The sequence below is a fragment of the Chenopodium quinoa genome, unplaced genomic scaffold, assembly GCF_001683475.1.
Source record: "Chenopodium quinoa cultivar QQ74 unplaced genomic scaffold, ASM168347v1, whole genome shotgun sequence".
NCBI lineage: Eukaryota > Viridiplantae > Streptophyta > Magnoliopsida > Caryophyllales > Amaranthaceae > Chenopodium > Chenopodium quinoa.
The window spans coordinates 40,869-63,346 of record NW_018742577.1 but is presented as its reverse complement, the minus strand read 5'-3'; the positions used below and the strand labels follow the sequence as shown (position 1 = coordinate 63,346).

The following is a 22,478-nucleotide window of genomic DNA, read 5'->3' as shown; positions in this document are numbered from 1 at the left end:
TTTCTTGAGGACGCTTCTACAATTACAAGATGATATGCTTAGGGTGAATTTTGTGGATTTTGGGGAGAATTTGCAGTATTAATCGCAAATTAGGGTAGGAAATATGTTATATAGGAAAAAATCGGGGGGACTTCATTTGGGAAGCAAGAACGGGCCGTTATTAGCCATTAGGAAGGCCCCACACATCTGAATTCCACTAGATTTTTTAAAAAGGCGGTAATCTGCGTAAAAAATTAATTTAGTAGGTAGTAATTGAAAATAAAATTTTTAACGGGTGGTTATTTAGAAATTAATACTTTTTTTGGGTGGTAATTTACAAATTTTCCTTAAAAAAAAAAAAAAAAGATTTCGGAGATAGGTCGTACTTGAGTTGGGAATTGGAGGGTGGTGACTGGTGAGCAGTGCGAATAGGGATAATGGCGGCCACCGTAGTATCTGCTGCTTCAGTGGTTGCGTCGGGCACCGTAATTTCGAAGTTGCAACCTATACAAATTCTGAGACTATTTACTGCCTCTACTTGTATATCTACTTGTACTGCACCGTTAGGATTCCAATCCCGCGGAAGGAGGATGATGATGGTGCACTCTCTCAGCAGCAGCAGCCCTACATTAGGATTCACTCAACCTGCTACTCTCGAACCTCTTCAGGTTTATCTCTTTCTCTCTCTCTCTCTATCTATTGGCTTTTGCTTTAATCACAATTTGATACCCCGACCAGAGAAAATTTGATATATGAGTCTAGAATCACCAACAACCAACAATTAGATTAACAGAACAATACCAGATTGTGCTCTCAACATGAAACTATTTCAAATTCGGCTTAGTTGTGCATCCACAATAATCAAATTAATTAATTGCTTGCAAGGTAGATATCATTTGCGGTTAAAGATATTGATGTGGCAGAATGGAAAGGAGATCTGCTTGCTGTGGGTGTTACAGAGAATGACATGAGCAAGGATGACAATATGATTTTTCAAAATTCTATTTTAAAGAGGTTGGATTCCCTACTCGGTGGTTTACTAACTGAAGCTTCTGTTGAGGAAGATTTCACGGGCAAGACTGGTCAGTCCACTTTTCTTAGGCTTCACGGTTTTGGATCCAAGAGGATTGGTTTGATCGGACTTGGTTCCAACCCTCCTTCTATCCCAGCATACCGTGCTCTTGGTGAAGCTCTTGCCTCTGCTGCTAAGACTGCTCGAGCTCGTAATATTGCTGTCTTCCTTGCTTCTTCTGACCCCCTTTCCAACCTAAACACTGTCTCTGCCATCACTTCTGGTAATTGCTAAATGCCTCTACTTCTCTCTCTCTCTCTTTTTTTTTTAAATGCTTGTCCTATTCCTGATACTTCAGATGTATATATATATATTTATCGTCTGTCTCAGGTACTATTCTTGGAATGCATGAAGATAACAGGTTTAAATCAGACTCAAAGAAACCGCTCCTTAAATCTTTGGATATTATTGGTCTTGGAACTGGCCTTGATTTAGAAAATAAGCTCAAATCTGTTCAAGATGTTTGTTCTGGAATTATATTTGGAAGAGAGCTGGTTAATGCACCTCCTAACGTACTCACTCCTGGTTAGATGCCTGTTATATCTTATTCGGTTCCAGCTGAATATCTTACCTTTCTATGTTCAACTACCTAAGAGGGCAGTGCACGATTATCAAATTCACGCCTTATCTTATTTTTTTTTTTTATTTTTTTTTTGCTTGAGTTGGGTATGAAGGAGGGGATAAGGGAAGAATAAACTTCTAAGCTTTACACCTTTATGACTAACTACATGTGTTCAATTTATTCCTCAGGTGTACTTGCTGAAGAGGCTTCTAAGATTGCCTCAATGTACAGTGATGTTTTGTCGGCAAAGATTCTTAATGTAGAGCAGTGCAAAGAACTGAAAATGGGATCTTACCTTGCGGTTGCTACGGCTTCTGCAAATCCACCTCACTTCATTCATCTATGCTACAAACCTAGTGGGCCAGTAAAAACTAGATTAGGGATTGTTGGAAAAGGACTAACATTTGACAGGTGGGTTTGTGTTGGGATGGTTTTTTATTATTATAAAATGATGTTTTACCCATTGAAAACAGAGTGGTGCCTGATTTTTTAATTTACTTTAGTCATCTATGAGAATACCGTGGGAGGGGGTGATGAGATGCTACTTACTGAAACAATAAAAAAAATGAGCTGTTCAGTTTGTACGTGACTGTGGATTCGACTTTAAATTTCTCTTATCATGGCATCATGCCCTGGGAGGGGGTGATACTTCTCAGTATGTAAATGGTCTTTGTTGCTCATGCTATTAGCCCCATAACATTTCTCTGTGACCACAGTCCCTATTTGTCTGCCCTCCCACCTTTCAACAAAGCATTTCTTTGTCTAGAAGCTGACAATTGATGGGGTTTTTTAATTGCATAGTTACCTCTGATAATCTTCTCCTGAATTATTGACTTTGTTCTTACATTTCGATGTGTGTTTTGTAAGGTTCTTTTTCTTTCCCATACATCAAATGTCAAGAGTGGTCTCTATCTGTATTTTCCTGTTAGAAGTACATTTGTATTCTGAATATGGAATATTTCTGAGTATCACTTTGATTTTGTAGTGGGGGATACAACATTAAAACTGGACCTGGCTGTTCAATTGAGCTAATGAAGTTTGATATGGGCGGTTCAGCAGCAGTTTTAGGTGCAGCAAAAGCGATTGGTCAAATCAAGCCTGCTGGAGTTGAGGTAAGTCATAAAAAATATTCTCTCACTAATTACATAGGAATAAGTGGAAACAGAAAAAAAAAAAAAAAAACCTTCTCCAAATTGTGTAAAGCTAGAATCCTAGAACTAGTTGGTTTTAAAAAAAAGAATCCTAGAACTAGTTTAACGTTTAAAGCTGTGAATTTGTATTCTTCGTTTATATTTTCGAATACAATTTGTATATGAATCATTGAGGATCTTGGACATGTGCAGGTTCATTTTATTGTTGCTGCCTGTGAAAATATGATTAGTGGGACTGGTATGCGACCAGGAGATATAGTCACTGCTTCTAACGGAAAGACAATAGAGGTAGTTTATTGAAAGCAATGAGCATTTATTATTACAATATATGCATTTGGCATATGTGACTAAATTAATTTGGGTATATTCTTTCAAAATAATAATAATAATGATAATAATAATAATAATAATAATAACAATAATAATAATAATAATAATAACAATAATAATAATAATAATAATAATAATAATAATAATAATAATAATAATAATAATAATAATAATAACAATAACAATAACAATAACAATAACAATAACAATAACAATAACAATAACAATAACAATAACAATAACAATAACAATAACAATAACAATAACAATAACAATAACAATAACAATAACAATAACAATAACAATAACAATAACAATAACAATATCTGTTCTATGGTGAAAACTATATGCTTTGAATTGAAATTCCTATTGCACGGGCTTTAACAATATCTGTTCTATGGTGAAAACTATATGCTTTGAATTGAAATTCCTATTGCACGGGCTTTAACAATATCTGTTCTATGGTGAAAACTATATGCTTTGAATTGAAATTCCTATTGCACGGGCTTTGGATTAGTTAAAAGCCAAGTATTTTACAACAAGATTGGCGTTCTCCCTGAACTGTGTAGTCTGAATGGGAATGTCAAATGTGCCTTCCTTATCTTAACAAACCACAGAAGGTGTTTTGTGAAATTTCTGCATAGAAAGAAGAATGCCCCCTTTCGTATTATCTATCGACTATCCTCTTCATTATTTTTTTTTTTAAAATTAAGGGTGGGTTGAAGAATAATTATAATATCAATGTGATATTTGTATCATTAAGAGAGATTTATGCAATACTCATTATGTCTCATATTACAAAGCCTATTTGGGTTTTTTCACAAGAATTAAGGAGGTTGTAGATTTGGTAAATTAATGATTGGGAGTACATATGTGCATGTGAAGTTAGATAGAGATAGAAAGAAAGAAAAGTAGTTGAGAATTATTGAAGAGAGAGAGAGAGAGAAAGTGTTGAGAATCAATGCCAAAAGACATCATCAATACAAAAAAGAAAAAGAAAAAAAATTAACCACTCATAAAAAAGAGGCTAATATTGTCAAAAATTACAATTTTTTTTTTCTTTTTTTACGAAAAAAGTACAACCATTAAATAGAAATAGGGTTTTATTTGGTTTACCCAAAAAGGAATACAGGTTTTGTAATATTAGATGGAGGGAGTATTGTTTATATTTTGTTTTGCATAATGTTAAGACACTTATTAACAAATGTAGGGACTGGAGGGAGAATTTGTAAATTAAGTAGGTAGTGATGATAAGTAGATGAGGTAGTCTTCCACGCTGATAAAAGGGTTTTAGTAGATTCTTGATACGGAAGATTATTTATATTACACCACTCAAATATTCTGGCGTCAACCAAAGCACCGTTAAAACTTGAAATTTCGAATCCAATGAAGGTTGGCAAATTCGAGAACACTAGGTCATCTTAGATTCCTTAGCAAACCATTAGGTTGTTTTTTTTAATAATTAATTAATCAATTATTGTTATTATTATTGTAATTTGGTATAAAAATATTTCTTCCATCTTGATGCATCTAGTGTGGAAAGTTTGCAGATCCTTTTGATGAAATCCTTGAAAGTGAAGAAAAAACGGGGCAATTAGCTAGTATGGTCCATCAGAGTTGATGATAAGCAATAAAGAGAGTCATGTGATTAATTTACATTTAATAACTGTATTTTATTTTTATATAGAAAATATTGTCTGCGTGTTTCACTTGTATGTGTTTCAATATCTAACATCTGCCTTCCAATCATTATCAGGTAAACAATACCGATGCAGAAGGCAGGCTTACTCTTGCAGATGCTTTGGTGTACACTTGCAATCAAGGTGTAGAGAAGGTATATTTATAAGTGGTATATATCGTTGCAAAATGATGATTAAATGGATGTCCATGCATGCGCCTGCACACAAACATAGGATGGAGAATTGAAGTGGCTTGCTCCTCTACCCCTCACGAGTGTTCAATTCTTATTACCCCCAACCCCGTAAGTGTTTTTGTGTGGATGTTTGTGTGATATACTTTTGCTTGATATTTGTTTTCAATTTCATTGCTTTTGGGCCACTTTTCAATTATGTCTAAAGAAAACTAAGGAGGTGTTTGGCTCATAGGTTTTAGGTATGGGTGATTGGGTGTGCACCGGTCCAAAACCGGACCGGGATCGGAATGTAGATTCTTCTAGTATCGGAATAACTGGTCCATACCTAAAAAGTAGCCTGATTTCGATTTTGGACCTATATATATATATATATATATATATATATATATATATATAAGGGAGGGATCCGGTAAGGACCCCTCCTTATATAAAAAAAGTATGTTCTAAACTTTATTATGCTTATGTTCTAAAGTTTTTCATATATTTGAAAGCTTTTTCTTATATTCCAAATTTTTTCTACTTATGATTTAAATTATTTCTTATATTCTAATTTTTTTTAGCCTAGTTCTAAATTTTTTCTATGTTCTAAATTTAATTTTCACCTTATGTTTTAAATTTTTTCCTATGTGCTAAATTTTTTCAAGTTATATTATAAATTTTTCCTATGTTTTAAATTTGATTTTCAGCCTATGTTAGATTTTTTTTCCTATGTTCTAAATTAATCTTATGTTTTAAATTTTTTTGCTTATGTTCGAATCCTAAGTAGGTTTAATATAAAAAAAAAATTGCAAACAAGTTTCAATATTACTGAAATGCCATTACTAAATGATCATGTTAGATGGTTACTAATAAACGGTTGAGATTTGTTCTTGTATAAGATTGAGTTCGTATATAGATGTATATATAGAGGAAGACTCTCGTGAGAACTCTCCCTTTATGTGAGAACTGTGAGAACCATTTCTTATGTGGGAACACTCTGAATGTTTTAAATTTTTATTCGTATGTTCTAAATTTTAAATCTAATGTGCTAAATATTTAGGAAATTTTGACATTTGCTACATGGGAAAACACCTCGCTTCACATTTACTACCGGTTTAATTTTTTTTTTTAACTTTGCTACTACCTAAATCAGAGTTTGTTAAAAATCACTACCACATAACGGAATCCGTTAAGTTTATTAAAAAATAAAAAAAATAAAACAAAAACAAAAACCAGCCAACCAAAACACCTTAGCCACTCCCCCCCTCCTGCCGCCGACGCCACTTCCCCATGATCCTCCACCTCGTTGCCGAAAAACTCCACAAAAACCGCTCTTCCTCCTCCTTCACCCACATTCTCCACTCTCGTTACCCACAAGCGTAATTGAATTTGGGGTTTTTAGCTGGGATCGAGGCGGGTTTTCGAAGGGAGGGGGCTGGGATCGTGACACCGGTGTCGATTGTCGTTGGGGGTTGCGAATTTGGGTTCTATTGCTGGAGTTCAAACGGGGCTGGGGTTGCGATTTTGGGTTCGATTGCAATGCGCCAATTGCTGGGGTTCGAACGGGCTGGGGTTGCGAACTTGAGTTCGATTGCTGTGTGCGGCGGCTGGGATTGGGTGTTGGTGCCGATTGGTGGTGATGCGAGGGAACAGGGGAAAGGGGAAGCAAAAGGGTTGGTAATTGATGGTGGGGAAGGAGCGGTGGCTGGACGGTGGTTGGGTGGTGGTTACGGTGGGTTTGATGTTGAATAGTGGCGGTGAATTCGGCAGCTCGTGGGTGAGAAGGAGTGGTGGCTGGACGGTGGTTGGGTGGTGGTAATGAAAATACTAACGGTGTAAGACAAGTGATAGTGATTTTTAACAAACTCTGATTTAGATGGTAACAAAGTAAAAAAAAAAAAAAAATTTAAACTGGTAGTAAATGTGAAGCGAGGTGTTTTACATGGTAGCAAATGTCAAAATTTCCAAATATTTACTGAAGTGTTTAAAATTTAGTCAGATGCTCTAAATTAGTACTCACATGTTCTAAACCATAAATAAGTTAATTTTATTTTTTATTTTTTATTTTTTTGTAGGAAATAAATAAGTTAAGTTAGATGTTATAAATTTTAAATAATATGTTCCAAAATTTTAACTTATATGTTCTAAATTTTAAAACATGTGTTATAAGATTTTAAATCATTTATTCAAGATTTTAAAGCATATGTTCTAATTTTTACTCATATGTTCTAAATTTTTACTTACACATTATATATTTAATACTTGGTGTTCTAAATTTTTATTCACATGCTCTAAATCTTAAATTAAATGTTCCAAATTTCTTCAACCGGATTTTCGAAATTTTTACTCATGTTATAATTTATTACTCACACAGATGTTCAAAATTATTACTCATATGTTCTAAATTTTAATTTGAGTTACATGTTCTAAATTTTTACTTATATGTTCCAAATACTCACATGCTCTAACTTTGAGATCAGTTTTGATATAAGTATATGTTCTCATATATGGACATATTCTCACCGGATCTCTAGAGTAAGGTTCTTGTGAGAACCCCTCCTTTATGTGAGATCACTTTCTTATGTGAGAACACTTTTTTGTTTTATATTTTTACTCGTATGTTCTAAATTTTAAATTTGATGTTCTAAATTTTTACTCACATGTTCTAAATTTTAGATAGTTCTGATATAAGTATGAATTCTCACATATGGGCCTATTCTCAATATATCCTTCACATGTTCTAAATTATAATGGTTAGATCTAAATATTTATAAAAACAACTTTAATATATATGTATAATCTAGAGTATGTAGAACATACTTCCTTCGTTCCAAATTAGATGACACAATTTGACTTTGTGCACTATTAACATAACTTGCTTTGACTTCGCTTTGTGATTTTATTTTGTAAAAAAACGTAGTCATGTGGGATTTTGTTAGATTTGTCTCAACATCTATCTTTTAGATATCAAATTTTTATTATTATTGCTAATATGTAGTCAAGGATATTTGCATTAGAAAGCATATATTTACATTAGAAAGCATATATTGACAAATGTACCTAAATGGAATGTTCCATTTAATATGAAACAGAGGAAGAATAAATATGCACTACACAATTTGGCAATCTACTGTGGCTCCTACCTACGTTTAATGCATTCTTAGTTGTTGCTGAAAGTAAACAAACCTTTTGTTGAATATTAGGTAAGGAAAGAATATATTATGCCCTTACTCTTCTCGGTGGCAAGCTACACACCATTGTGCGAGCTTGAAGTGATGAATATGGAGACTCGCAGCTCATCCCAACTATACGGGATGTTGCATATTCGCTGTCAATAGGGTTTGGTTTGTTAACTAGCCTTTTGAAGAATAAAATAGAAGGCGGCTTAATGCCCGCTATTTTAAGACACGATACCACCAGTAAGAGATGCCGACATTTATGCTACTTCCAACGCCCATTTTCATCAACAAAATAAGCAAAATAAGCCATGCATCTCGATAAGTCCTCTTGAGGAACTGTAGGGTTCTTCACATTCTCTATAAATCCTTCAATAAATTTAGAATCCGCCCATTGCTAATCACCCACTTCATCCCTATCTTTTAAGTCGAGTCATTGATTTTAGTGCTTTTAATAATCCCACACCTTGCAACGATTATGACATTTAAAAGTATAGAATTTAGAAAGATTAATTTAAAATTATTGAATTAAAACCAAAAAGTTTGGAAAAAGGGGAATATACATTTTTGTATTATACATAGTACTTAAATTCTAAAAATGAATAAAGCTTAAGCAATTCAATGAACCAATATTAAAAAAATAATAAAAACATAAAAAAATAAATCTAAAAGCACTAAAAATTAAGTAACATTCTTTTGTGGTTCCTACCTTCATTGATCTGAACAACAAAGTTTTAAAAAACAAAATGAATTCCTATAAAGGAAAAAATAAAAAACGATTATATATGTTGTCGCTGTCGGTTGCAGAGACCAAAGTGGTGGATTGGTGGCCGCCGGTGTATCCTCGCTAGTGACCAACAATGTGTACAGTGGTGGCTCTTTAGTGTTTCTTCTCTTTGTTTTGAAAAAGGGAGTTAGGGTTAGTGAGAAAGGGATGATGGGTAGATTTTTTGTTTTGAGAGGGAGGGAGTAGGTGTGTAGGTTTAAAAAAAAAAACTGTGTATATGAACCGAGAGGGACGGAGTGGGTGTGTCCAAACAAAAAACCTAGACCCAAAATCATCTAATTTCATGCTACCGGAGATCAAACCTATCCCAATTCGAATTCAAGTCTCTTTTTGCATACCCTTATGAGGTATTGGGTTGGAATGAGTAAAACTAATACCTAATTTTTTTTTATATAAAATCCAGTTTTTAAACCTATACCTCAAACCTACAAGGTATGGGGTTTAAAAACCCAAGAGGTGAGTATGGCTCATATGAGTAGTAAGAATCAAGTTCCAACCACATACCACTTTAGTTTCATTGCTGATTCCAAACCCATACCACTTTGTCATCAGGGTTGTAGTCTACATTATAAGTGACGAGCACCTCCAAGAAACATAGGTAGTAGAACAATAGAATTCAAATTTTATATTTTTAATTAGTTCATTAGAAATTTATGTCTTACCATAAACAGTCTATGCTATCGATTTAGATGACATTTTCAAAATGAACAATGTTAAATACTCCCTCCGTCCCCTAATACAAAGCCTCTTTTGGGTTTTGCTTTTTGCGTGGGAATTAAGAAAGTTATAAATTCTTTAAAACTAATGATTAAAAATACATATGTGCATGTGGGTTTTAAGAGAGATAGAGAGAAAGAAAAAGTAGTTGGGAATAATTAAAGAGATAGAGAGAGAAAGTGTTGGAAATTGATGTTAAAAGTACAAAAAAGTAAAGGGAAAAGATGACAAGTCATCAAAAAGAGGGTAATAATGTCAAAAAATACAACGTTTAAATAAAAAGAGGCATTATATTTTGGTTTACCCAAAAAGGAAATGAGGCTTTGTATTAGGGGACGGAGGGAGTATTGTTTAGTCTTGTTAAGAATAGGGATTATGTTAATAACTAAAAAAAAAGAGCACAAACAAAAGAGGACAAGCTTTCCTCTAAGCCCTTAAAAATTTACACTTCAATTTATTAATCCTAGATAGGCGTTTCACCTTATAACCTATCACAAACACCAAATCAGATAAATCACACAGAAAGATTAACACCTGCCTCAACTTGTCATGAAAGGATTGCACCATAACAACTTTTCATTACTCTTGCCAAATCCTCTAAAACTGTTATGTCCTAACTTCTATTTTATATATTTAATTGAGTTAATCCAAAATTAGTAACAAATTCCTAGCAAGTCTTATCTCTCATTTTTGAAAGATAACAACACAAATTTTCATTAATTATATTTAATCATAATTGAGCGGGCTTGGAAGGGTTGCATTATGGACTTGACAATGTTGTTTGTCCCAACTATTAGGAGTATAGTTAAAAAGTATTTACTCATAAAATTAATAACCGCTTTTAGCTACTAAAGACAACTGTGAAACGTTAGTTCTACTTTTAAAGGAAACAATAACTATTATAGAGGAGACAAAAGCATGTGGTCCTTGTCTACGTGGCCTCTTTATGTTTCCCCATTTCCTTTATTCTTGTAAAAATACTCGCTTATTTTAATAGTGTAATACAGAAGACAACAAGACATCACATAATTAGCTGTCCTAACTACTGTTTAATGTTATGAACTTTGTATCTTTATTGTTGTGTTAATTTAGTAATTGCGGTTTTCGCTTCCTTGTACTTGTATTGCAAATTGTATTGCCCCACGTTCTATGTAACAATGTGTTGAACTTCTTAGAAGGCAAGCTTACTACATTTTATTTGTATGCATGGTATATTTCTAACGAGATTGTGAGCTAGGTGTTATGATTTTTTTTTAACAGAAAAACCTATCTTTGATCAATCCTTTTCTTTGTGTGTGAAATTGGCATCCAAGAGATTCGCTTATTACTTTCCTGTACCTTTGGCAGATAATTGATCTCGCAACATTAACTGGAGCCTGTGTGGTTGCTTTGGGACCTTCCATAGCAGGTAAAGTGCATACTTAAGATCTTTCTTTGCCATCAACTAATTTGCCAAACGCGGTCTTCAAAGTTAATCAATGTTGTTATTATTTAGAGGCTCTGTTCTATTCACCTTATTTTTTCTAACCTTAAATTATTTTTACTGATTAAAACTTATTTTTATTCATCTCTATTACATTTGTTCCTTGAACTTACGGAAATTTACCGATTAAAACTTGTTATGTTTAACTGAACTTATTTTTACCTAAGAGAACTTATTTTTACTGAAAGCATTTGAATAAGGTGAAAAGAATAGGGCCTAATTAGTCCCATAAGGCAAGGATGTAATGCCGAGCACAATCTGTGATTTTTTCTCTCTTGTTGTCTTTGATTGTTGATATAATTCAGCTAGCACTCACTTATCCCTGTTTGTTGTCCAGGTGTCTTTACACCCAATGACGCTCTTGCGAAAGAGGTGTTTGCTGCATCAGAAGCTGCTGGAGAGAAATTCTGGAGGATGCCTTTGGAAGAAAGTTACTGGGACTCGATGAAATCAGGAGTGGCTGATATGGTTAACACTGGGGGGCGTCAAGGTGGTTCCATCACCGCAGCTCTGTTTTTGAAACAGGTAGGCTCAATATTTATCTTGCTTTTTTATTTTTTATTATTATTTTTTTATTTTAACTTAAATGTTATTTGGCTCTTCTTGTTATATTCATTTTAGTAGCATTTTGCTTAATTATTGGCACCTATTTAAGGTAAAGACTAGAATAGACCCGGTCTACAATAACTTATTGTAGACCCTCAGTCAAAAGATGATTTTTAAATTTTATCATCCTAAAGATAATTATATAATTTCATTAAATGATTTACTACGAGATTATATAATTTAAAATGACTCACAAAAAAAATAATTATATCATCTAAAAATGTGATTATATCATCCCGAATGTGATTATATTAATTGAAGTTGTCAAACTTTGGGTCTATAATAATTTATTGTAGACCGGGTCCATACAAGACCAATATTTTAGGTTTTTTTTTTTTTTTTTTTTTTTTTTTTTTTTTTTTTTTTTTGTTTTTTTTTTAATTCCTCTTAGAGGGAAGGTTTACCTTATTGGTTACTGGGATATGTCAAGCATCCATCATTACCTTATGTAGTTATGTATCCTTGTTGGTTTGTTGCCTTGTTGGTTTGTTGCACCTTCAACTGAGAAATTTCAGTGGAGGAAGTTTACTATTGGCTTAACTTGGTGGGCTAAAATCGTATCACCTATTTAAAATTTAATCATAGAGTCCACTAAAAAAGGCAGTGTTCTTCTATTCTTAATTGATTGGTGTAATCTAAATTATTTGGGAACGAGTATGGTTTGTATAAAGTTAAACTAAAGAAAATAATTAGTTATAAAAGGCTTAAGGTATAGGTTCACCAATGAATAATGCTCCGGGATAAAACATGACAATCAACAATCAATATTGCAATTAATCACATTAACAAGCTCTTGCATTTATTAGTCATTCAATTTAGAAATAACAAGATTTCGTATTTATTGAATCTAATTCTACTTATTGAAACTAACCTTTATATCAAAATTACATCTCTCGATTGTGATACTATTGCAATCAAACCTGCTCGAATCTAATTGTATAGAATTAAAACAATCAATAGGAAATCAATATGCAACATCAACAATTACATATTATCCCTTTATATTAATTATGGATCCCCAAAACCCTAGAATTAAACTACTTACACATTTAAATCTAAACTAATCATAACAATTACTATAAAAATATTGGAAGCAGTAAAAGGGTTAAGAAATATTACCAAACGAAAGGAAATATGAACTTGTAATTATGAAAAGCTTGAATTCAACAATAAGATTAAAAAGTGCTCTAAACTAAGAATCTCTATTAATTAATGAAAAGCTTACTTAAGAAAATGGTTGTCTTCGTTTTTATAACGATCCTTAATCAGGCTTTGTAGGAAGACACACGTGCCCAATCCGGCAAATGGTTGCCCAATCAGGCCCGTCTTTTCTCTCATTAATTTATGGTGATATGCTTGACAACAAACTCGATTTGGCCGGCCTTTTTTAGGATCTTTGAGTTGTGCCTTGCCATTTAGGGCCTTCTTCACATTAAATCGTGACTTGAATTCTCGTGCCCTTGTTCTCCTAAAACTGAGCCCTTAATTAGCAAGTATTTCGTAATGGTCCAAATGATCGGAAATCACCGAAAATCCATTCCTACAAAATTCATATCATTTCTACAAAATACTAAAAAAAAAAAAAAAAAAAAAACATATATTAGCAATAAAAATAAATCCATCGATCTCAAATAAGCATTAAGATGACTATGGGTCGGGGAATAAAACCGTATATAAATATACACATCAATGGGTGTGCCCTATTTCCCAAATATTAGTGTTATAACTTAGTTTTAGAGGCTTTAGATTAGTTCAAATGTCGTGTAACTAAAATATTTGCTTGCAATTAAAATAGGCCTTGGTATAATTGTACAAAACCTCACTTTAGTCACTTATGATGTTTATTGATGAAGCACTTAATGATAAGATCTATATGGTTCTTGAGATTTTTGACCCTTTAATATATCGAAGGTTTCAAGTAGTGTTAATGATGGAAACTTGGCAGAAGTCTTGGTTGGTAACAATTTATAAGTTTGATCTTTAGAGTAGTGTCCTTAAAAGCTTATTATACCGTTAAGATTTTAGCAAGAATTCTTTTCAAGCAAAACTTAACAATTGGTTTTTTTATTTCACTAATCTAATAAATTAATGAGGCATTTTTTGGGAGTATTTGACACCCCACATAACCAATAAAAAAATGGAAGAAAAATTCATTTTATTATTCCAGCTTTATCCAATTTACTTTGAATAATCCCAACTTTCGATTATTCTGCAATAATCCCAAGTTTTATATGTGTTTTCTTTTATCAATCCTATCTGGTTATCAACCTATTATATCAAACATATGTCAATATGAGGTTGGTCCAAAAAATATTTTCTTTTTTAAAAAATTTAATAAAAAAACTAAATCCAAGCACCAGCCCACAACCACCACCAGCGGTGGCCACCCCTCCTAATCCACCTTAAACCACGCCTCCCACCTCGAACTACCCCCTTCCGACCCCTTCCCTTACCCCCACGTTGAAATTCGGCCCCACCCCATAAACCGCCACTTTCCTTACAGCATAACCCTCGAAACTATCCTCTCTTGAACACAAACCTTTTAAAACGGACCCCTCCCTTCCCACACCTCTAAAATCAACTCCCCTTTCTCCACCCTAAAAATTGCCCTCTTTTCTTCCCTGAGTTGAGTTGGTCCTTTAACATGGTATTAAAGCTACCGTGACACAAAGGTCACGGGTTTAAATCTCATTCACCCTTCACTTTCAAGTGGAGTATTAAGCGTCAGGTATAAGGACAGGAGCATGCTACATCCACACTTCAATCGCATGAAGGGGCATGATAGAGTATAAAACATATTCCTAAGCTTTTGGTTGAATTGATCTTCTAGTGGTACCAAAAGAGTATAAAACATATTTTTGGTCCTCAACCATCATAGTTGGTCCTCTAACATATATTGCAGTCAGCATGACAAAAGTCACGGGTTTGAATCTCATCTACCCCCCACTTTCAAATGGAATATTAAGCGTTGGGTATTAGGAGGGCCCATGTTGTATCCATACTTCAAGCCAAATGGGCTCTCGTGTGAGGGGGTGTGATAGAGTATAAAACATATTCCCGAGCCTCAACCATCGATCCTCTAACATTCCCCTCGGCCACCTTAAAATCGGTTCTCCCTTCCCTTTTAACGCACTGCATAAGCGGTTTTCGGGGTTAAGGTAGGTTTCTTGGGTTGGGGGAAGGGAGGGGGGGTCAGAATTCGGGTGGTGGAAGCTAAGGGAGGGAGTGGTTTGAGCTAGGAATGGGGAAGAGGTGGCCATCGGCATTGGGCATAATTCTTATGGATAGTATGTATTGGTGGTGGCCACCCCTTCTCCATTCCTAGCACCTCCACACCACGTGTCGTGTTAATTGGTTTTAAAAATTTAAAAACTAAAACAGATGAAGCCACCCCTTTAATTAAATACTATCTATACCTTTTAAAAAGTTTAGGATTACTTTTATGTATAGTGTTTAAACAATTATACTTTAGATAAAGGCTAAAATGGCGGTTGGCCCAAATGGTATATCGATAGATGTGTTGAGCTAAGATTGGTATTGATTGGTTAACATACCTTTTTAACAAGATATGGAGGGCTGCACCTTGGTCCCGCACTATAAAAACAAAGGAGAAGCGTAAAATTGTTCTAACTATCATGTGATCAAGCTTATGAGCCACGCTATGATGTTATGGGAAAGCGTGATTGAACATAGATTGACTGCATGCACAAGCATTTCAGATAACCAATTTGGTTTTATGTCCGCCTATGGAAGCTATCTATATGATAAGACAAATAATGGAGTTATATAGAATAAAGAAAAAAGATCTCCATATGGTTTTTATTGATTTAGAGAAGGCATATGACAAGGTGCGAAGAAAGATACTTTGGTGGCAATGTTGAAGAAAGGTATTCCACTGGTTAATGATATGTATTTGGATGTGTCAACTAATATGAGGACATGTACAAGGTTTCAAAAGATTTTCCTATTACAATTGGATTGCATCAAGGGTCTACATGAAGCCCTTTTCTTTTTGTAATGGTTTTAGATGAAGTAACCAAGCCAATTCAAGATTAGGTTCCATTGTGTATGTTATTTGCATATGATATCATTTTCGTGGATGAAACTAAAGATGGAGTTAATACCAAATTGGAGCAATGGAAAAGGTTGGAATCCATAGGGTTTAAGCTAAGGTATGGCGCTTTGATACACAGAGGAGTTTATCTTGTCTTAATCTACTAAATAAAATCCCTTTCATAATGAAATAACACACTTGCAATTCAAAATTTCAAAGTAATATAACATGAAATTACAATAAAAAGAGATTTAAGAAAAAGAACTAAAGAACATTGACTAGGAGAACAATATAATGATCGCAACCTACCCTATCTAGAGATGCTTCAACATACATGAAAGAGTAGGCTAAAGAAAAATTGGATTACTTCCTCTATATTATGATACGAGGCTGGAACTCTGTTCATTTCACCTTCAAATATTTTTTAGGAAAATAAAGCAAAGTTCAAATCCTATAAGTTCATATAGTGTAAGACAATATAATATTGACCAAGCACACAAATTATGACTTGTATTTTTAATCAAAATCATTTGGTATTTCCTTCGTCCTACAAATATTGCATCATGGATGGATGGATAAGAAATATGGTAGGAGGAGAGAGCGATAAAATGGCAAAAATGCCCTTGTCTCAACTAATAAGTACATGCAAATGGGGTGGGAGACGCTTCACATGGGTTTTAGTAAGGGTAATTGGGTAAATGTACAAGGTAAAAGCTTCCTAAAAGGGAAATGGTGTAATAAATAAGAAACTTCACAAAAAGATAAAAGGTGCAATGTTTGTGGAAATTAAGGAAGTGTATAATTTCTGAACCTCAAATGTGCTCTTCAACCACGATTAATATTGTATGTTGTTTGGGAACCTCCAATGTGCACCATAGTGAATTAATTAAACATATGTAATCTACTCGATGGATTCAGATTCAAATATTCAATTAGGGGTGAAAGTTCGGTGTTCGGTTTGGATTATGGCCCAAACCGAATTAATTCGGTTTTACATTTTTCAATCCGAATCCAAACCGAATATTAATTCGGTCCAAACCAAACCGAACTGAATTTCTGATAAGCAAACCGAAACCGATCCATACACACGAATTTTTTACCAGATACGAACTGAAGTACGGAGCATAAGAAAACTAAGAAATTTGTATAATTATAAACACAAACCAATACAAACTAAATTGATAGATAATTTTATATAATCTACTATTATAATTTGCCCACAATAATCTGACATTAAAAGACAAAGATTAAAAAAAAATCAGATCTTTAGCCTCGGTGCTTCCTTCATAAACTTTTGGCTCAAAACTTCAGATCCATCTCCAACTAGTACCTCTTTACTAATTGGATCTTCTGCTTCGGTGTTGGGGAGGGAACGTGGTGGTGAGCAGCGGTGAAGTGGTGGTGATTTGAGGGAGAACGAACACCGGAATGGAGCAGTTGAGTTTACACAAGAGAGATACGTTGAGAACACAAGTGAGGAGGGTGACTTGAGATACCGGAGTACCGGACTGGTGGTGGTGGACGACTGGACGGACGCAGTGAGGTGGTGACGAAGGAGAAAAGAGGGGAAATCTAGGGTTTTGGTGAGGAGTGCCGAGGGAAAGTGAAAGGGAAATGGGAAAAGAGGGTAGAAATCTAGGGTTTTGGGTATATATACGAGGATAATGGGCTGGAATTAGTGGGCTTAATAAATTTCGGTTTGGATTTCGGTTTTCGGTTTTTGGAATCCCAAGACCGAATCCAAACCGAAATATTTCGGTTTCAATTTTTTCAAACCGATCCAAACTGAAAACCGAAAAAACCAAACCGAATTGCTTATTCGGTTTGGTTTGGTTTGGTTTTCGGTTTTTATCCAATTTACTTTCACCCCTATATTCAATCTTATCTTTAGTATGTACCTCACTTCAGCTAACATGACTTTTGCAAAGTTTCACTGCAGCCTCAACAATACTACTCAATTTTACCCTGTTACCATATGGTGAAGTTACCAAATCTTCTCTTCACACTTTTTGTCGCACAAGAACTTCTAGAGTCAAACACCCAACCTTCTTTTGATCCAACATCTCCTTCCAAAAACAAAACACTTCCCTTCCCTTCATTTTTCATTTACTTCCTTCAACCTTTTTCCCACTCTGCTCCATAAAGACTTGTTAGAGTAAGGTTTGTCAAGGTCTGACCTCAAATCATGGCCTGTAAACACTGGCTTGTAGACTGTTAAAAGAGTTGATGTTTCAACAAGCTTCGCCAAGAAAACAGCGTTCGTGAGGACTTGAGCTTTGATCTTCTACATCCCAACCATCTTCTTTCTTTCGAGATAAAAAAATGATTTTTTTTTTCTGTATAATTCTTTTATCTTCATCCAGTTACAAATTGGCACATATGTTATCCATTTGTTCAAGGTTTTTCTTAATCTTGTGTATGCAGTATTAAATGAGGCCTTATTAACCAGCACCTTCCTTAGAACATAGACTTTCATTCAAACTGACCTTTTTTTTATTTTTTTTTTACTGTTGCCATTTCCCATTACAAGGAGGTTAGAGGAGTTAAATCTCTTCTTAAGAGGGGAAATCATAAATAGGATCCGATGCCGTCCATTGCCTTTACATTCAAGATATTTTTAAAAGAGATTCGGTTTGAGGAGAGTAATTGGGAGAGAACACAATTATGCTCTTCTTGTGTATATTCTTAGCCAAGATTTGATAAATAAAATTATCGAGGAGTACGTATCTTGACGGAATAAAAATATGAACTATATGACCTATATGATATTTTTTTTGTGATTATTTAGGGATTGATGTTATTGAAGCTCGCACGCAACAAATGGAAATTTAGTATCCTCTCAAGTCTCAAGAACACCCAAAGAATGTATTAATGACCTATATGACCTAATAACTAACCCTTACAACTTAAAACCTACCTATACTATAAGCCCAAAACACCTAAAAATGAAATCCATTGATAATAAAGACAAATTAAAATCCCACTTGTAAGACCCCTACTTCAAGAGTAAGGTAAAACCAAGAGTTCCTAAATAAAGTTATAAAGATGGTTATTAGGAGTCTCGACGCTTCAACTAAAAGGGTGGACTCGTTCCTACTTCAAAGAGAGTGAGATCCAAATGGGATGTAGAATATGTTGCCATGAGATGTAGTGACTTGAAAGGGGTTTTCTGCCTTGTAGTGCATGCCTACAAGCCTTTAGAATTTGGTGGGAAATAGTGCCCATGCAAATAAAGAGTAGTGGACATATGGAGTTTCCTTACCTGATACCTGAAGTCTAGAAAGAGTTCAAGCGTGTAGCCATTTCATGAGAATTAAAAAGAATATAGGAGATGCAGCTCATAATAAGCTTTATTGAGGTTTCATTAGAGAATTGTGGCAAACGTGCTGTGATAAAGTCCAGGTTTAACCTTCATGGGCTTTCTGCAAATCAATAATAGGGTAAAGAATCCTTTATTTTCCTTTGAATTGGAATTCATAAAGCGCAAGACATCAAAGGTCATGATATAAGTTATATGCTCAGTCCTCCTCCCATGTAAAGAAAGAATGCCAAGGACATGATACTTTCTTATGTGATCTACATGTGAGGAGATGATCCCCAGGATTAATTATGTGCTTCTTTGGATGAAAATGAAGTTGATTTAGATAGGTTTTTGAACTCCCAAAGAGCTTATGTTAATAAGGCTCAAGGATTCTTAATCACTACCAAAAGACTTTCAGTCCTAAACTGTTTTCAATTGCCACTCTTTGAAGTCGCAACCCATAACCAATCCATGGTACACCATGGCATCCTTTGATGCTGATTGCTGGAACGCAAAACTAGTGAACTCTTGTGCTTGCCTTAATGGGTCATGTCAAATTACCGCTTAAGGTGATTTCACAACCACTATACAACAACAATGTTTTAAGCCACAAATTCAATAATTTAATTCCTGTCTTACTGCACATAATGCCAGAAGTGTCTTCTCTTCACTTCTGATTATCTGGTCTAATTCTAACAAGATTAAGTGATATGAAGGAAGTTTAAAATAAGGTGACCATAAGTCCATAACATAGCCTAAAGACACATATTTCTGGTCATTTACTAGTCTAGCACGTGATACGTTTCTAGGTGTCATGTGGTTGTGTCAATCAATCAATCCATCAAAGCCTTAATCCAATAAGGGGGGTCGGCTACATAAACCAAAAGTGATTATTCCGTATAGTCATCCACAAAGATCTTCCTCTATCCCTTATGATCAAATTCCTCATTCTAATGCAAATCCTTCCTAACTCCTTCCAATCAAGTCATTTTCGGTCCCCCTCTAGTTCGTTTAAGCTCTCCATGATCACACTCTTCTACTCTTTGTACCAGTGCACCCTGGAGTCTCCGCCTTACATACCCAAAACATCGCAGACAATTTTCCCTTTGTTTGCAATGTCTGCAGCACCCACTTTCTTGCGATGTCATGTGGCTGTGCCCAAGTCAATATTTTTTCCTACTCTATATTCTATAAACGTTGCCAATTTCATATCTGGGGTGGTTTAGGAATATGGAACAAAATAGATCCTTAGTTGAGGTAGCAGGTGCCTGCTGGTGGAACAATGTTACTTTCCTGCTCGTCATAACGTGCTTCAAGATGTGTTTCCTTATATATACATAGGAAGTTGCTCTAATGTATAGATGATCTTTTTAGTTTAAAATGTTCTGCTCATCATAACATTCCTTAAGACTGTGTTTCACTATATGTACATAGAAAGTTGCTCTAATTTTTAGCTGTTCTTTTTTGTTTGACAAAGATCCCGGTTCAATAATTAAGATTTATTGCAAAATCATCATACCTGATTGTATAATATGTTATTTTTGTTTATCGCTATTGATTTTCAATCCTGACTTTACAAGTGCTTTTCAGTTTGTGGATGAGAAAGTTCAGTGGATGCATATAGATATGGCTGGCCCAGTTTGGAATGAAAAGAAACGTTCAGCAACAGGATTTGGCGTATCTACATTGGTGGAGTGGGTTCTGAAAAACTCAACCTCATAGCGGTATTTTACTAGAAAGATTTGGAGTAACTCACAGTTCAAAGAGAGTTATTTTGCTTTCAGCATGACCATCCCTCAATATTACAAGTTCGTTGGAAACTTGGAATGCAGCCCCTTCCACACCCTATTTTTCCGTTTCTTTCAATATACTGTAATTCATTTGTACTGATATTTTATGGAACGTTTTTTTCACAAAAAATGCTTATTTTTTCGTGCTCCACAGAATTCCAAATAAAATAAGTAGTTAATTGTGGTCTTTTAAAAGCAACAATCTTTTATCCCATAACTTGACCCACGCTATATATTTTGTACTAGTTCTTTCACATGTACTTGATTTTATTTTTATTTTTATGCTTTATATACTTCTATGGTAGGTAAATTTCAATTTTTTTTTATTCCTTATAATTTTATGCACTGAGGTGCGCGAAGGCTCAACAGTGGGAAAAAATCATAATAATGACGTTCAGAAACCCTTTTTTACTCCCAAGTCTCCAAGAGCCCACCTCAGCCACCTGGTTAGACATCTGTATTGTCTAAACTATTCAGGGGATACTAATCAGTAATCATTCTACAGGAAATGGCAAAAGTATAAGAAAAGATGATGTTTAACTAAGTTACATTAATTATCTCTAACCGCTAATCCAGCAAATCTCTACAATTGTCATATCATGGCAAATTGTACATTGGAAGAAAAAAAAAGGAAAAATCTAATAAGAATAATCTAACTTTTAGCCGGTTCTTCATAATAATCTTACCGTCTGATTATTCTTGAATAATTCAACATTTAGGGGTATTGTCTAAACAATCGGTTACTTTATTTTTCTTTTCCTTTTTAATTTATTTTAAGGGAAATTCTCATTATTAGTCTCATGTTTTTGCTTTTTTCTCAATAGTAGCCAATTTTACTTTTGATTTTCAGTGATAGCTTTTTTATTTTTAGATTTTCAAGTTAGCCTCCAACTATTTAAAAATCGTAACCTAAATTATGTTTCTTCGTTAAATTTCTGTTAAATCTAACCTTATTACAACCAAGGTTAACTTTTGAAAAAATAATAAATATAATATAAATAAATAAATAAAAACCACCCCTCCTCCAGCCACTGTCTCCACCTCCACTGTCGTCTGTCGGCGCCTGGCCAACCCTTGCCCTTTAGCGCTGGCCAACCCCCACTAGAAATTCTACCCCGACACTACAACAACTACCACCCCGAGACCCCACCCATCCCTTCCACCCTTTTCCCCATATCGATAGTTCGATATCCACCGTTTCCCCCACCCTTTACGATTTCACGTCGAAACTTGAACCGCCTCCTCCATTCCCCCCAAACTTGATCGAAAACTTTGGAGAGAGCCTTAAATTCGAGAAATTGAGCAAGATTTTCCTCCTCATCCAAATTTGAATTCACAATCCAATTTCAATTTCGAAATTAGTATTAAGATTTCCAAATAAATGAGGGTGCGACTTGTGGTGGGAGAAGGGGAAGGGGGTCGAGGCTTGTAGTTGGGGAAATGAAGGATGGCGACCATACATGAAGGGAAGGAGAGAGAAATGGGTTTGTTGATCAGTTGTTTAGTGGAGATTATGTGGCAAGATGGCGACGGTGTATAGCTGACCTTGGAAATGGGGTTGCGAATCTGATCTCTAAGTTGAAGGGGTGGAAATGGGTGATAGAGAATATCCGTAGAA

The 22,478-nt window shown here is 34.6% G+C and overlaps 1 protein-coding gene across 1 annotated transcript; it reads left to right on the top strand.

Annotated features, from left to right (window-relative positions):
• Window positions 1-338: 338 nt before the first annotated feature.
• LOC110720808 (leucine aminopeptidase 1-like) lies at window positions 339-21,116 on the top strand. The gene is made up of 10 exons (XM_021899848.1): window positions 339-647; window positions 869-1,274; window positions 1,382-1,576; window positions 1,802-2,024; window positions 2,599-2,725; window positions 2,957-3,052; window positions 4,851-4,928; window positions 10,974-11,034; window positions 11,447-11,634; window positions 20,661-21,116. The coding sequence occupies exons 1-10, from the start codon at window positions 417-419 to the stop codon at window positions 20,790-20,792; spliced, it is 1,737 nt and encodes a 578-aa protein (XP_021755540.1). The 5' UTR covers window positions 339-416; the 3' UTR covers window positions 20,793-21,116.
• The last annotated feature ends 1,362 nt before the right edge of the window (window positions 21,117-22,478 follow it).

Coding starts and splice junctions, on each gene's coding strand:
- LOC110720808 (XM_021899848.1), top strand. CDS start 417: ATGGCGGCCACCGTAGTATCTGCTGCTTCAGTGGTTGCGTCGGGCACC. Junction 1,275..1,381: donor TGTCTCTGCCATCACTTCTG/GTAATTGCTAAA, acceptor CGTCTGTCTCAG/GTACTATTCTTGGAATGCAT. Junction 11,635..20,660: donor CAGCTCTGTTTTTGAAACAG/GTAGGCTCAATA, acceptor AGTGCTTTTCAG/TTTGTGGATGAGAAAGTTCA.